We start from the raw sequence: 12,902 nt of genomic DNA, 5'->3' as shown, positions 1-12,902 counted from the left end.
AATGTAGTTTTTGCATCATCAGGGGGTAATAGGATCTCCTACTGAGAATCCTCGAGAGGATTTAACTTGACAGGCATGGAGAGCACAGCACTCCATATATAGCCCCACCAGCGTACAATGTCTCTTCAGGTTCCATCTGTATAATGAATGCTTATGACTAAGCGATCTCAGTTGTTGTTAGGTGCTGTTGAGTACATTCCATCGTGTTCCAGTGAACAACAGATCCAAATCTTGCCCTATCCTACCACATTCTCACTATCTCTGATATATTCAAGCCTACCACTAACAGTCACTGTGTCTGTCCATCGTGTTGACTGTCATCCTCTTTTCATGACCCTCCACCTTTCCAAGCACGATATCCCTTTCCTCCTTACCACATTCCCAAAGTGTGTGAGATGAACTTCCCATCTTTCTCTAAGGAGCACTTTGGCTGTACTTTCTCCAAGTCATACCTGTTCATTCTTTTGCAGTCCATGGCGTATTCAGCACTCTTCTCCAACACCACAACTCAGAGTTACCAATTCTTCTGGGATCCTTACTCATTATCCAGCTCTCAGATGCATAGTAGGTGATTGGAAAGACCATGGCTTGACTCAGGCACACCTTAGTCTTTAAACTGATATAATTGCTCTTCAGGACTTTGGAGAGGTCCCTGACAGCAGACTTTCTCAATATAGTAAATCTTCTGAGCTCCTGACTGCTGTTACCAAGCGTTTTGATTGTGGATCCAAGTAAGATAAAATCTTTGGTAATTTAAATCTTTTCTCCATCTATATCGATCTGTCTATCTATCTATCTATCTATCTATCTATCTATCTATCTATCTATCTATCTATCTATCATGCTGCCTATTGGTCCAGTCATGAGGATTTCTGTTTTCGTGATGTTGAAATGCAACCCATATTAAGGGCTGTGCTCTTTGATCTTCTGCAGCAGGTGTTTCAAGTCCTCCTCACTTTCAGCTAACAAGATTGTATATAACAACTGCCTTCTGGTCCATATATAGGTTTTGGACAAGCACTATCAGGTATTTTGGGATTCCCATTCTTCTCAAAGTTAGCCACAGTTTGTTATGATCCACATAGTCAAATGCCTTTGCATAGTCAATTAAACACAACAGGTAGGCACTCCTCTGGTACTCTGCTTCCAGGACATATTTGTCTAACATTGGCTATAATGTCCCTGGTTCAACGGTGTCTTCTAAACCCAGACAGCACAGCTAGGAATGAATAATCCTTTTATTTGTGGTGGTGATGTTCTATGCCATTGAGTCGGGACCAACTCATAGATGATGATGTATTATTAATTCAGTTTAGAAGGACAAGAGCGAGTAACTTGGTTCAGTGCCTCACAGATGATGGTAACTAAATAACTGTTCTAAAATGGTATCACCTCACTTGGTGGCTTAAAGCAGCTTTCTCTTGGGTTTTCTTTATCAGGAGGCCAAGCATAGCTTAGCTGGGCCCTCAGCTACAGGGTCTCTCTAAACTGAAGTCCGAGAACCCCTGTCATCTCAGGCTCACGTAGGGAAGTGCCCACCTCCAAGCTCAGGATTCAGTTTCTTGCAGGCAGTGGAACCCAGTGTCTCTGTTTCTGTTGACTGTCAACAGAAAGGTGCCTTTAGCTTATTTTCCTATCAGGCTTCCCATTGTGGCCACTCTCTCAAAGCCAGTAAGGAAAGAAACCACCTCACAAAACAGGTTCCAATCACAGGTAACCTAATCTTGCACATGTGATCATGTTCACTCAGTTACCTTTGCCATATTCTGTTAGTTAGAAGCAAGCCACAGGTCTCAATCAAGGGGAAGGTGCCAGTGACCATAAGCCAGGGCTCTACTTAAAGAATTTTACTGAGGACTTCCCCTGACTCCAAATCAGGAAACAAAATTGGAATACTCTCAATGCAATGTTCTGTTTTCTGTGGTGATTTTTGTTTTGTTGTGTTTGGGTACAAAAAAACCAAAGTGAAGACTGATTGTAGATAAGATCTAAGCTTGGTTTCAATTTGAAGGCCTTTGGAATGTAAAGGTTACCCTTCTAGTTAGGGGAGAATAAGCTATCCAATTTGGTTATTCTTGTTAGTAAAACTGTAGTCAGCCATTCGTGCTTCCAGGAGCAAACTGTTCACATCTGCGCCAATGATTTACATCCTTGCCTGAAATGCTTTGTTTAGTCATGAGCATATTCTTCCTGAGAACATTGTAGTTTGCATCTTGACTAATGCTTCTTAAATGGTTTTTGCATCCTCCCCTTTTGTTTCCTGGGAATGCATGTTGGCCCTGGCATTCTGTTCGTTGGGCATGGTGAGAGTTGCCATCCTCTAAAAGTTGTTTAGTCTGTTAATAATCTGCAAAGCATAGTGGGAATTTTGGTAAATACACACACACACACACACACACACACACACGAGTTTTAAAACAGAACCATTTGAATAAAAGTTGAAATAAAGTTGACTTTGAACAAGAACCTGGTTCACTCCCAGTGAGCTCATAGTTAATCAAGCATCTCCATTTTTGTTGCCTTGACTCCAGGGAAATGTGCAGAAGCTGAGGAGGCCGCTTGAGAATCTGTCCACCATTGGCTTAGTTATCCAGTGTCGCTGTGACACAGACGACACAGTAGATGGTTTTAACAAACTTACTGATTCTCTTACAGCTTAGGAGGCCAGAAGTTCAAATTCAAGGTGCCAGTGCTATGGAAACTCTGGCTCTCTTTGTCTTTGTCAGTTTTGGAAGAATATCCTTCTTTCTTTTTTTCTTTCATAATCTATAGTCAAGAGGTCCTTGGAGATCCCCACGTGTCTTGATCTTCCTCTCGTCAGGGAAGTTCCTCTTGAAAGAGACCCAGGTCCTTTCTTGGTCTTCTCTGCTTGCTTTCCTCTCCCTTTATCTTACAGACAACACCCTAGGAAAACTTCCCTTTGATCAGATAGGGCTGTGATGCATTTGACCCTTAATCTTTTACACCTGTTTGGTTGTATCCATGAAGATGTGGAGGCAAGTCAATCTATGACAGGTATTGTACATTTCAGGTAGAATATACAGCTCTATAAACCTGAGGAATAAGTACTGAAGGCTATGGGACAAAAAGAGGGATTGGAGACTAATGGCAAGATCTAGGAAGACTTTTGGATAGTGTTTATTTTGAGTTGGAGCTTGAATAATTGACATGAGCTGGCAGAGAAGGACAGCATGTATCATGGTGGATGGAGCAGCAGTGAGGGAAAGGGCATAAGCGTATTGAACATGAGGAATGGGGAGCAGAGAGCAGATTGGTACTGTGGGGTCCAGTGCCCCATAGTGGAAAGTGGTACAAACTTGGCCTGACCTCAAAGACCAAGCCACCCTCACCTCCAACAGAGTGTTGCAGAGGCATTAATGATGAAGTGCTCAGCTGTTAGCCAGAAGATTTTTGGTGTGAACCCAGCCCTTGAAAACCCTCTGGAGCAGTTCTCCAATGCACACATGGGGTCATCGTGTGTTAAAATTCATTCAGTAGCAACTAACAACAGTCAGAGGTCAGATTCTCAAACTCAGTTGCCACCAAGTTAGACCTGACTCATAGCTGACTCTCCACTGGGTTTTCAGAGACAGTAAGTCACATGGGAGGAGATTGCCTATTTTTCTCTCATGAGCCTCTCGGGGATTCGAATCACCGGAGTCACAGCCTTTGAGTTAGCAGCTCAACTCCTTGTGGTCAACACCACTACAGCTCCCTAACCATAATGGAACTTGAAAATCAGCTTTCTCCACAGGACCAACTCTACAGAATTAAAATTTATTCTAGTTTGCACACATGGAAGTTTTTATGTTTGACATTACAAACAGGAGAGAGATTAGTTATCTCTTTCATTTTTGATGACCCTGTATTTTTCTCTCTCTCTCGGTGAACAGAAAGCGAAACTACCAATAGTGTGCCGAGCGACGAAGAGAGCAACGAGGTAAGTAAGTACAGCCCGTGTGGCTTCCGAGACACTGGGGGAAGCTCTCCCAGCGGGGCACATGGATTTCCTTGCTGATAACTAAGTTTTTCCGATATGAATTATGAGCTTTACTTTTGGATTTTAAATTATAAAATTAAACTTTGGGAGTACTGAAGGGAAGGAAATGGAATGTTATCATTAGAAGGAGCCTATGAAGGCGGAATAGGGACTTGTAGATGAGACTGGTCGATTTGTTACCACTGCAAATATCCTAATCCACAAGCAGAAATAGAAGGTCCTGGAGAGGCCAGAAGCCATTACCGGAAGTAAACCTCAGGAAGAGCTAAAACAACCTCCTCAGATACCTGGATCCCCTCCTGTGATCTGTGCCCAGAGGCGGGGTGTGTGCTAATCTTGATTCTGAGTTAGTCTGTTTCTTGTTTCCCCACTTCACACAATAGCAGGAAATGACTGTAGAGGTGATGAAAAACATTCCCGCAGACTGTCTGTGCCTGTGTGTGTGAGTGAGAGAGAGAGAATGTGCAGGAATTCTGGAAAACCAAAGGATAGATGTCCCTATACATTCTGAATTTTGTTTCTTAAAGAATTCCAGTATCTTCTCTGAACCAGCCCCATTGAGGCCAGCTGCTTGTAGGGCCTTCTAGAGCTCTAAGCTGTACCTTTTAAAAGCAGTCCAGGGGTACATAACTGTACTTACTCAAGCTTCCTTTTCAAGTTTAAATTGGGCATCAGTGAGGGATCAGGCAGCCTTGACAATCCAGTCTTCCCACACTGTTACCTCTCTGCCAGACTTTGTGCAGTGCTAAGGGGGACTAGTCTAAGTTACCACCTGTTTTCCTCCCTTCATCAAATAGTATTTCTGAGAGACAGCAAGTAGGAATTGATCAAAAAGAAAGAGAAATAATTGTTTGGGGAGTGGCTACCTGGTATGGATTTCATTGAGGGCTGTAGAGCTGTTATGCTTTTTTTGCACCTTTTGTGGGGATGGTGGTGGGTTTTTAAAAAGAACACAGAAGTATTCAAAAGAAGAAAAAGGAAAAAAAGGTGTTTTATTTTCTTTGAAAGGTGAGGCCCCATTGGAGGAAGAAGAACATTGAAGGCAAACAGTACCTCAGCAACATGGGGACGAGAAGCACCTACCTGCTGCCCCCCATGGCAACCTTTGTCACTTCCAACAAGCCTGATCTTCAGGTCACCATCAAAGAGGAGAGCTGTCCAGTGCCTTACAACAGCTCCTGGCCCACATTCGCAGACCTCCCCCTCACTCCCTCTGTGACTGCAGCCGCCAGCACCAGTCGGCCAGACCGGGAGACGCGGGCCAGCGTCATCAAGAAGACATCAGATATCACCCAGGCCCGGGTCAAGAGCTGTTAAGCCTTTGACCCTCCTTGGTGGTTTTGGGGATTTCTTGGCTTTGTTTTGTTGTTTGTTTGTATTTTATTTTTCTCTCTGACACCTGTTTTAGACAAATCTAAGGGAAAAAGCCTTGACAATAGAACATTGATTGCTGTGTCCACCTCCAGTACTGGAGCTTCTTTTTAAACTCAGGACTCCAGCCTATTGGTAAACACGTCTCTCTAGAGTCTGCTGGATCTCCCAGGCCTGCTCCCTCAAGTTCAAGGACGCCATAGGACCAACATCCGAAACGGGGCAGCCAAGGTCACCGTGGTGGAGTGGATGCCTCAGAATGGACGAGAAAATGTGAACTAGCCGGAATTTTTTATTCTTGTGAATATGTATATAGGGCAGAACTAGCAACGTTGCAGTCTGCTTCTGCACCTTATCTTAAAGCACTTACGAATAGGCCTTCTTACGATCTTGCTCTTTTTCACAGCACAGAATCCCCCTTCCCTACTTTCTTTCCCCACCCCCTCCTATCCCTTCAGGTTCTTTCCCTATTTCTCCTCTGCTCAAAGGCCATGCCCGACATGCTTGAAGAGGAGGAGAAGAAAATGAACCCTTCCATAGATATCCCATTTTAAGACTGCTTTAAAAAAACAACAAACAAATCTTTCTAATCTGCTATGCTTGAATGCCACGCGGTACAAAGGAAAACCATCATGGAAATATTATGCAAATTCCCAGATTTGAAGACGAAAAATACTCTAATTCTAACCAGAGCAAGCTTTTTTATTTTTTATACAGGGGAATATTTTATTCAAGGTAAAATTCTAAAGAAGATATAATTGTTTTTTATCTTTTCTACAGCAAATTTATAATTTTAAGATTCCTTTTCTTGTTTATCAGCAGTTGTTACTACATCCTTGTGGCACATTTTTTTTTAATTTTGTAAAGGTGAAAAGCTTTTATGAGCTCATGTAGCAATCAGATTATCCTGTGGATTGATAATAAATGAATATGATATATAGTTAAATTTTTAATGGGCATCACGCCTGCCTTTGTCTTTGTCTATTTTAGAACACAAATGTGGGACAGAATTGGCGAAGTATTACTTCTTCTTGGGAACCAAAGTGTTTTCTCTTAAGGACCACCAAAGACCCTGGAGGTTGTGTGAGAATGTTGATGATGCCCTCTGCTGTGTGCTCGCAGGGGCCAGCCTTCTTGTTAACACTACTTGGATACAGTCTACAGTCCTCACAGAGGTGCTATACCACAAAGAGTTGTCTCCATTCCACACGTGAGGAAATGGAGAGTTAACCTAAAAATGCCTCACGAAAGGCCACATAAGTAAGAAGGGTCAAGGGGGCTATGTTAAACCCAGGACAGTTACCCGTAGGCTTATTCCTACTCATGGTAACCCCACGTAATATCAGAGTAGAATGGCTCCAGTGATTTTTCAGTATCCTCCTTTGTTAAAAAACAAACAAACAAAAAACACAACACACAAAACCTTAGCCCTTTGTTCTGAGAAACCTTTGGGTGAACTTGAACCACTGAACTTTTCGTCAGCAGCTGAGTTTGCTAATTCTTTGCATCATCCAGAGACTCCTGGTGTAACTACTCGCTCTGTTATTCTCCTTCATGTTCCTCTTGTGAGCACATTCCATCTACCTCTATGTTTCCCACTCAAATGCTTACAAATATAAAGTTTTGTGTTTATGTCATCTGTAGACCCAGAAGGAGCCCTGGTAACTTAGTGGTAAGGAATTGTGCTGCCAGCCCTTTTTAAAGCATGCAGTTCCCTTGGAGAAAGATGAGTAGTCTCCTCAGGTGCAGTTAACTGCTTCTGAAAACCTGCTGGAAAGTCAGCTATGAGTCAGTTCCACCTAGGCGGTTCACAACAGTAGGGCTCATAGATGAGCCGTTTTCTATAACTTATCTGCTCTATGTCCAAGGAGCCCTGGTAGCATAATACGTTACATGTAGGACTAATCAGCCCTTCTGTGGGAGGAGGTGGGGCAGGCTACTCATAAAGATGGACAGCCTTGGACATGTGGAGGGTCACAAAGACTTGGAATCAGCTCAAGGGCAGTGGGGTTTATTCTCCATCATGCTGCCCATGTTAAAGGCTGGACATTTAGACATAGCCTCTACCCTCAGAATTTAGGGTTTTTTGGCGTGAGAAACAATTCATGAAGGTTCATTTCTGTTCCTCACCCCTTTATCTTCAGGGCGACCACATAACTAACCTTGGAAAAGCACTGCATGGCTTCACCCATTTCTACTGTGTCTATAAAAATTGAAATAATAAAAGTCAGCTGCCTCCCTACCACCCTGGGGAGTTGTGGAAGAGATTGCTAAGTTAATGTTTGAAAAAGGTTCTTTCGTTGAAAGGACAAAGGGCTATTTTTATGTCTAACTCTGTGTGTATAGCTGCAGATATAATTATAGGTCATAAAACTATCCAGTCCTAACAAACATCACCTGAAGCATTTTCCTAGCTGATGTCTCTCTCTTGTGCCACATGTTGATAGCTGACTGCTTTCGTGTGGAGAGCGCCATCTCATACTTCTGCCTTCTCAGCACTGAGCTTTCAGTCAAGAACCACTCTTCTTCCAGGGCCCAAATAAACAACTTCAGCTCTTTGTAACGTATACTTAAATCTTTCTATTTATTTTACTTCCTATCTGTGTGTGTATACATAAAACAACAGAGGGTAACCCTACATCACATGGTCTGGCTACCAAAGACTTAATGGCGGCTTCTGTCTCCTTTCCTCTTTTCTTTCCCTCAGACCTCACTTGGCACCCACCTCACAGCCCTGCCGCCTTCAGCAGCGGCAGTAAACCCTCAGTCTGATTGTCCCATTTTTGTGGCTTAATTTACAGAATGATCATGTGGAAGAACAATCAGAATGTGGGAATCCAAAAATTTAAGTTTTAAAGATAATTAGTGTGAATATGACTGGAAAACAATTATATTAAAAATCTTTGTGACACAGGCTATGTGTTATATCTGTGAGTTGCTTCCTAGTCATGTAGGAAAACAAAACTGCAGTTAATGTGGTCACAATGGGCATGAGGAAGAAAACAGAGATGGGACATACTGTGGACTGCACCCACAGACCTGTTGTTGTTGCTAAAAAGAGGTGCTGGGGACCGGTGAGGCATCTGACTGACCTCTGTGTGCAAGGAGGGGCCTTTGTGATGGCATTGCGGGGTGGGGGGGGGGGTGGAGACAAGTAGCAAGTTCAGAGTAACTACCTTTTGAACAATAGCTCTTTTCTGTGCAGCCAGTACCTGGGCCGCCTCCCAGACAGGCTCATTGCACACCTGTGAACTGTGGATCCAGGGGCAGAAACTCCTGCCCAGCTCGAAGGGTATGAGAACCTCGCGTTGCTTATACTGCTGTTCAGACGGTAAAAGTCTGCAGCTCATGCACACAAGCACACCCATGACCACGCTAAAAACAGGTGCAAGGGCTCTGCGTCTCTGCTGCTGAAAATAGTGGCTAGAAGGAAGGAAGTGGTCAGGCCTAATAACTGGTTTTAGTAAAAATAAAATGTTCAGTTCGTTCCAGAACCTAGTCGTGCTCAGAAGCGATTAGGATGTGGGGCATTTCTGTCTTCCCATCATCTGAAAGAGCATCTCAGGGCATTCTTTAACCATGTTCCTTGAGCAGCATAGCAGTGTCTGTTTCTGAGAGCAAGCTGCCCTGTGGAGGCTTGGTCAGTGTCTCAGTGTCTGCTTTATAAACATGTGTGGACAGGCTACAGGCTCTGTGGAATGCGCGGTGCTGGGATGGTGCAACTGCCACGCCGTTAACCCCTGGCACACACAGCTGCCACACGCGGCAGCCTGCATAGCACAGATAGCTGATTTTAGCAGCATGTCTGTTTCTGCAGGTGCAAAATAAAAATATTTCAGGATGACATCTTTAAGTTTCAGTTTTGGTTGAGAAGGACTTTTTAAAACTGAAAGACTTAAAACATGATCCGTGTGAATCATCAGGGAAAGAGAATAGCCAAGATGCTACATCAGCCAATCCTTGAGTCAGGTATCAGAATGCTGTTGCTCTCTTGTTCTAAGTTTCAGGATAATGTTAGCTGCTAGATGAGGGTAAGTTCCTGATGGTTCCTTATGGTTGGTGATGAGTACAATTTTACTCATTCCTAGAATACTATTGTTAATAACCTCAACAGCTCTCTCTTGTCTCCCAACTGTGTTATAAACTTGAACTTCTATTTTAACAGGATCTCTTGATTTGAATCCTGCACCATTTTTCATACCTCTGGGAAATAAAGATATTCTTTCTTCCAGTGTACATAGAATTCTCACCATTTTTGTGGGAGACCTGAGTTTGATTTCTGGTCAACACACCGTGTGTGTGTGTGTGTGTGTGTGTGTGTGTGTGTGTGTGTGTCTGTGTGCCACGATCCCTCAGTCGATGGAAGCTTGCATATTGATGTGATGCGGAACAGATATCAATCCAACTTCTAGAATTAAGATAACCTGGGGGTGGGGGGAGGCCTATTGATCTATCTCAGAAAGGGTAAAAATCTTACATAATACAGAGCTCTGGTGGCCTAGCGGCAAGAAGCTGCACTGCAATCCCCAAAGGTGCCCGGTTTGAATCCACCAGGTGTTCTGCTGGAGATGGAGGGGCAGTCTCCTGTGTGAGTCTGAACTGATTCAATGGTACACAACAAGGAAAGGAAAAAAAGTAAATAATACAACAGCGTTACAATTGAGCATGAAAATGGTGCAAGGCCAGGTAGGGTTTCCTTTTCTTTGAATTGTTGTGTTGTCAGATGCCATCAAGTCAGCTATGGCTCATTGTGACCCACCTTGTTGATCTTCCTCTGCTGACCCTTTGCCTTTCCCAAGATGATGCCTATTTCCAAGGGCAAGTCTCTTCTGACAACATGCCCAAAGTATGTGAAATGAAGTTTCACGGTTCTTGTTTCTAAGGAGCACCCTGGTTGCACTTCCTGCAAGACAGATTAGTTTGTTCTTTGGGCAGTCCGTGGGCTATCCAATACTTTTCTCCAACCATAATGAGGATTGATAATTGATAAGAGCTAGCAACCACATAGATATAGGTTTTGTCTGGGATTCCCATTCTTCTCAATTCTAGCCATATTGTGTTATGATAAATTCCTTTGCATAGTCGATAAACACAAATAGACATTTTTCTGGCTGGTATTCTCTGCTTTCAGCCAGGAACCATCTGACATCAGCAGTGATATCTCTGGTGCCATGGCCTCTTTTAAATCCAGTTTAAACTTCTGCAAGTTTTCTGTCTACGTAATATTTTAGCTGTTTTGGGATGATCTTCACTAATATTTTGCTTACAAATTATATTAATGATATTGCTTGATCATTTCCACATTGTGTTGGATCACCTTTCTTGGGAAGGGGAACAAATATGGATCTCTTTCAGTCAGTTGACCAGGTAGCTGTCCTCCAAATTTCCTGGCATAGACTGGTGAGCACATCTAGGGCTGCATCTGTTAGTTGAAACACGTCAATTGGTAGTCCATTGATTGCTTCTACCTTCTTTTTTGAAAGTACCTTCAATGCAGCTTTAACTTCTTCCTTCATTACCATTGGCTCTTGTTTATATGGTACTTCTTGAAATTTTTCCGTGTCAACCAGTTTTTGGTTTTTGTGTGATAACTCTGTGTCGTTCCATCTTCCTGGATAATTCAAGATTTTGCCAATAGTATCTCTCGGTATTGCAACTCATGGCTTGAGTTTGTTTTTCAGTTCTTTCAACTTTAGAAATGCAGAGTGAATTGTTTATTCTCTAAGTCCAGCTCTTTACATATTCCATTATAATATTTTGCTTTGTGTTCCCAGCTGCCCTTTTAAATCATCCAGTCATCTCTTTCACTTGGACATTACTTTACCTCGTTTTGGCTTCTCATTGCTCTAGTGCAGTTTTCCTCAGACATCCATTTTTGTCTTCCTTTTCTTTGTGCTGATCTTTTGGCCTCTTCATAGACTATATATTTTGTGTCATGCCATAACTCATCTGGTATTTAATTATTAGTGTTCAATGCCTCAATTCTGTCCTTGAGATGATTTTTAAATTCAGGTGGAATAAACTCAAGTTTTAATTCTGATTCTTGGGGACTTGTTTCCATTTTCTTCAGCTTCAATTTGACCTTGCACATGAGTAGTTCGTTGTCTATTTCACAGTCAGCACCTGGCCTGGTTTTGAGTGCTGATATTGAGCTTCTTCCAGTGATTTTTTTCCCCCACAGAAGTTGTTACTCTGATTTCTCTGCAATTCATCAGATGAGGTTCACGTGTAAAAAGGCCTTTTATGTTATTTAAAAAGGGTATTTGCAATGAATAAATCTTAGGATATATAAAAATCAATCATAAATTATTAAACATGCATAATTCATTCATAACTTGACCAAGAGGCTGCTGTCCAAATACAGCATAGGGATACTGCCTGCAGAGTTTAAAATCAGGAAATGCGTACATCAGGATTGTATCCTTTCTCCATACCTATTCAATCTGTACCCTGAACAAATCATCCGTGAAGCTGGACTCAACGAAGAATGTGACATCAAGGTAGGAGGAAGACTCGTTAACCTACATTATGCAGATGACACAGCCTTGCTTGCTGAAAGTGAAGAGGACTTGAAATCCTTGCTGAAGAAGATTAAAAGACTACAGCCTTCAATATGTATTGCATCTCAACTTCAAGAAGACAATAATCCTTACCACTGGACAGATAAACAACATCATGAAAGATGGAGAAAAGTTTGAACTTGTCAACACTTTCTCATCTTCCTTGGATCCACAATCAACACCCTTAGTGTCAGCAGACAGAAGATTAGGAGGCATATTGCATTGGACAAGTTCACTGTCAGGAACCTCTCCGAAACAATTAAGAGCAGTAATGTTAGTTTGAAGACTAAAGTCAACCTGATTCCGGTCATGGCCTTTTCAGTCACCTGCTATGCCTCTTTGACAGCTGAACAATCAATAACGACAGAAAAATTGAAGCCTTTGAATTGTGGTGCCATGGACTGCCAAATAACAAACAGAGAAGTCTTATAAAAAGTGCAGCCTGAAAGCAAGGATGGTGAAGCTTTGTCTTTCATTCTTTGCGTAACTAGGAGAGGCTGTTCCTTGGAATGGAACATCATGTTTGGAAAGGTGGAGGATCAGCAGAAGAGAAGATCTTCAACATGCTGGATTGACACAGTTACTGCAGCAATGGGCTCAAGTGTGTCAGAAACGACGAGGATGGCACAGGGTAAGACAGCGTTCAAATCTGTTGTTTATAAGGTCACTATGAGTCACACTTAATCTCAATGGCCTCTAACAACAACAACAACAACAACAAAGCAACCACAACCACGTATAACACAGAAAACATTTCACTAACTCAGACTTCAAACATTTAAGGCATAGGCAAATAGGAGTTTTCTTGAAAATGTAAAATGCAATCCAAAGCTATTGCTTTAATTTTACCTGATGGTTTCAGGCCTCATTTGCAACACAGCTGCAATGTGGAAAGGAAACCACCGGCTGGTTTGGCAGAGCGGTGTTTTGAAATACTTTTATTGGCGAAGATCGGTTTAAAGTAACAGAAG

General features: G+C 42.4%; 1 protein-coding gene across 1 annotated transcript in view; it reads left to right on the top strand.

Moving 5' to 3' along the window:
• The window catches only part of IRF2 (interferon regulatory factor 2), a 156,087-nt gene extending 150,770 nt beyond the window's left edge, over positions 1-5,317 (top strand). Inside the window, exons 8-9 of the mRNA XM_006882233.1 lie at positions 3,894-3,940; positions 5,009-5,317. Coding sequence (XP_006882295.1) covers positions 3,894-3,940; positions 5,009-5,317 — 356 coding nt within the window. The remainder of the gene's footprint in view (positions 1-3,893; positions 3,941-5,008) is intronic.
• The last annotated feature ends 7,585 nt before the right edge of the window (positions 5,318-12,902 follow it).

The sequence above is a fragment of the Elephantulus edwardii genome, unplaced genomic scaffold (assembly GCF_000299155.1).
Source record: "Elephantulus edwardii isolate Elephantulus edwardi_28Jun2011 unplaced genomic scaffold, EleEdw1.0 scaffold00018, whole genome shotgun sequence".
Taxonomy (NCBI): domain Eukaryota; kingdom Metazoa; phylum Chordata; class Mammalia; order Macroscelidea; family Macroscelididae; genus Elephantulus; species Elephantulus edwardii.
The sequence above is the reverse complement of the archived record's forward strand: the minus strand, read 5'-3'. Positions and strand labels throughout refer to the sequence as shown.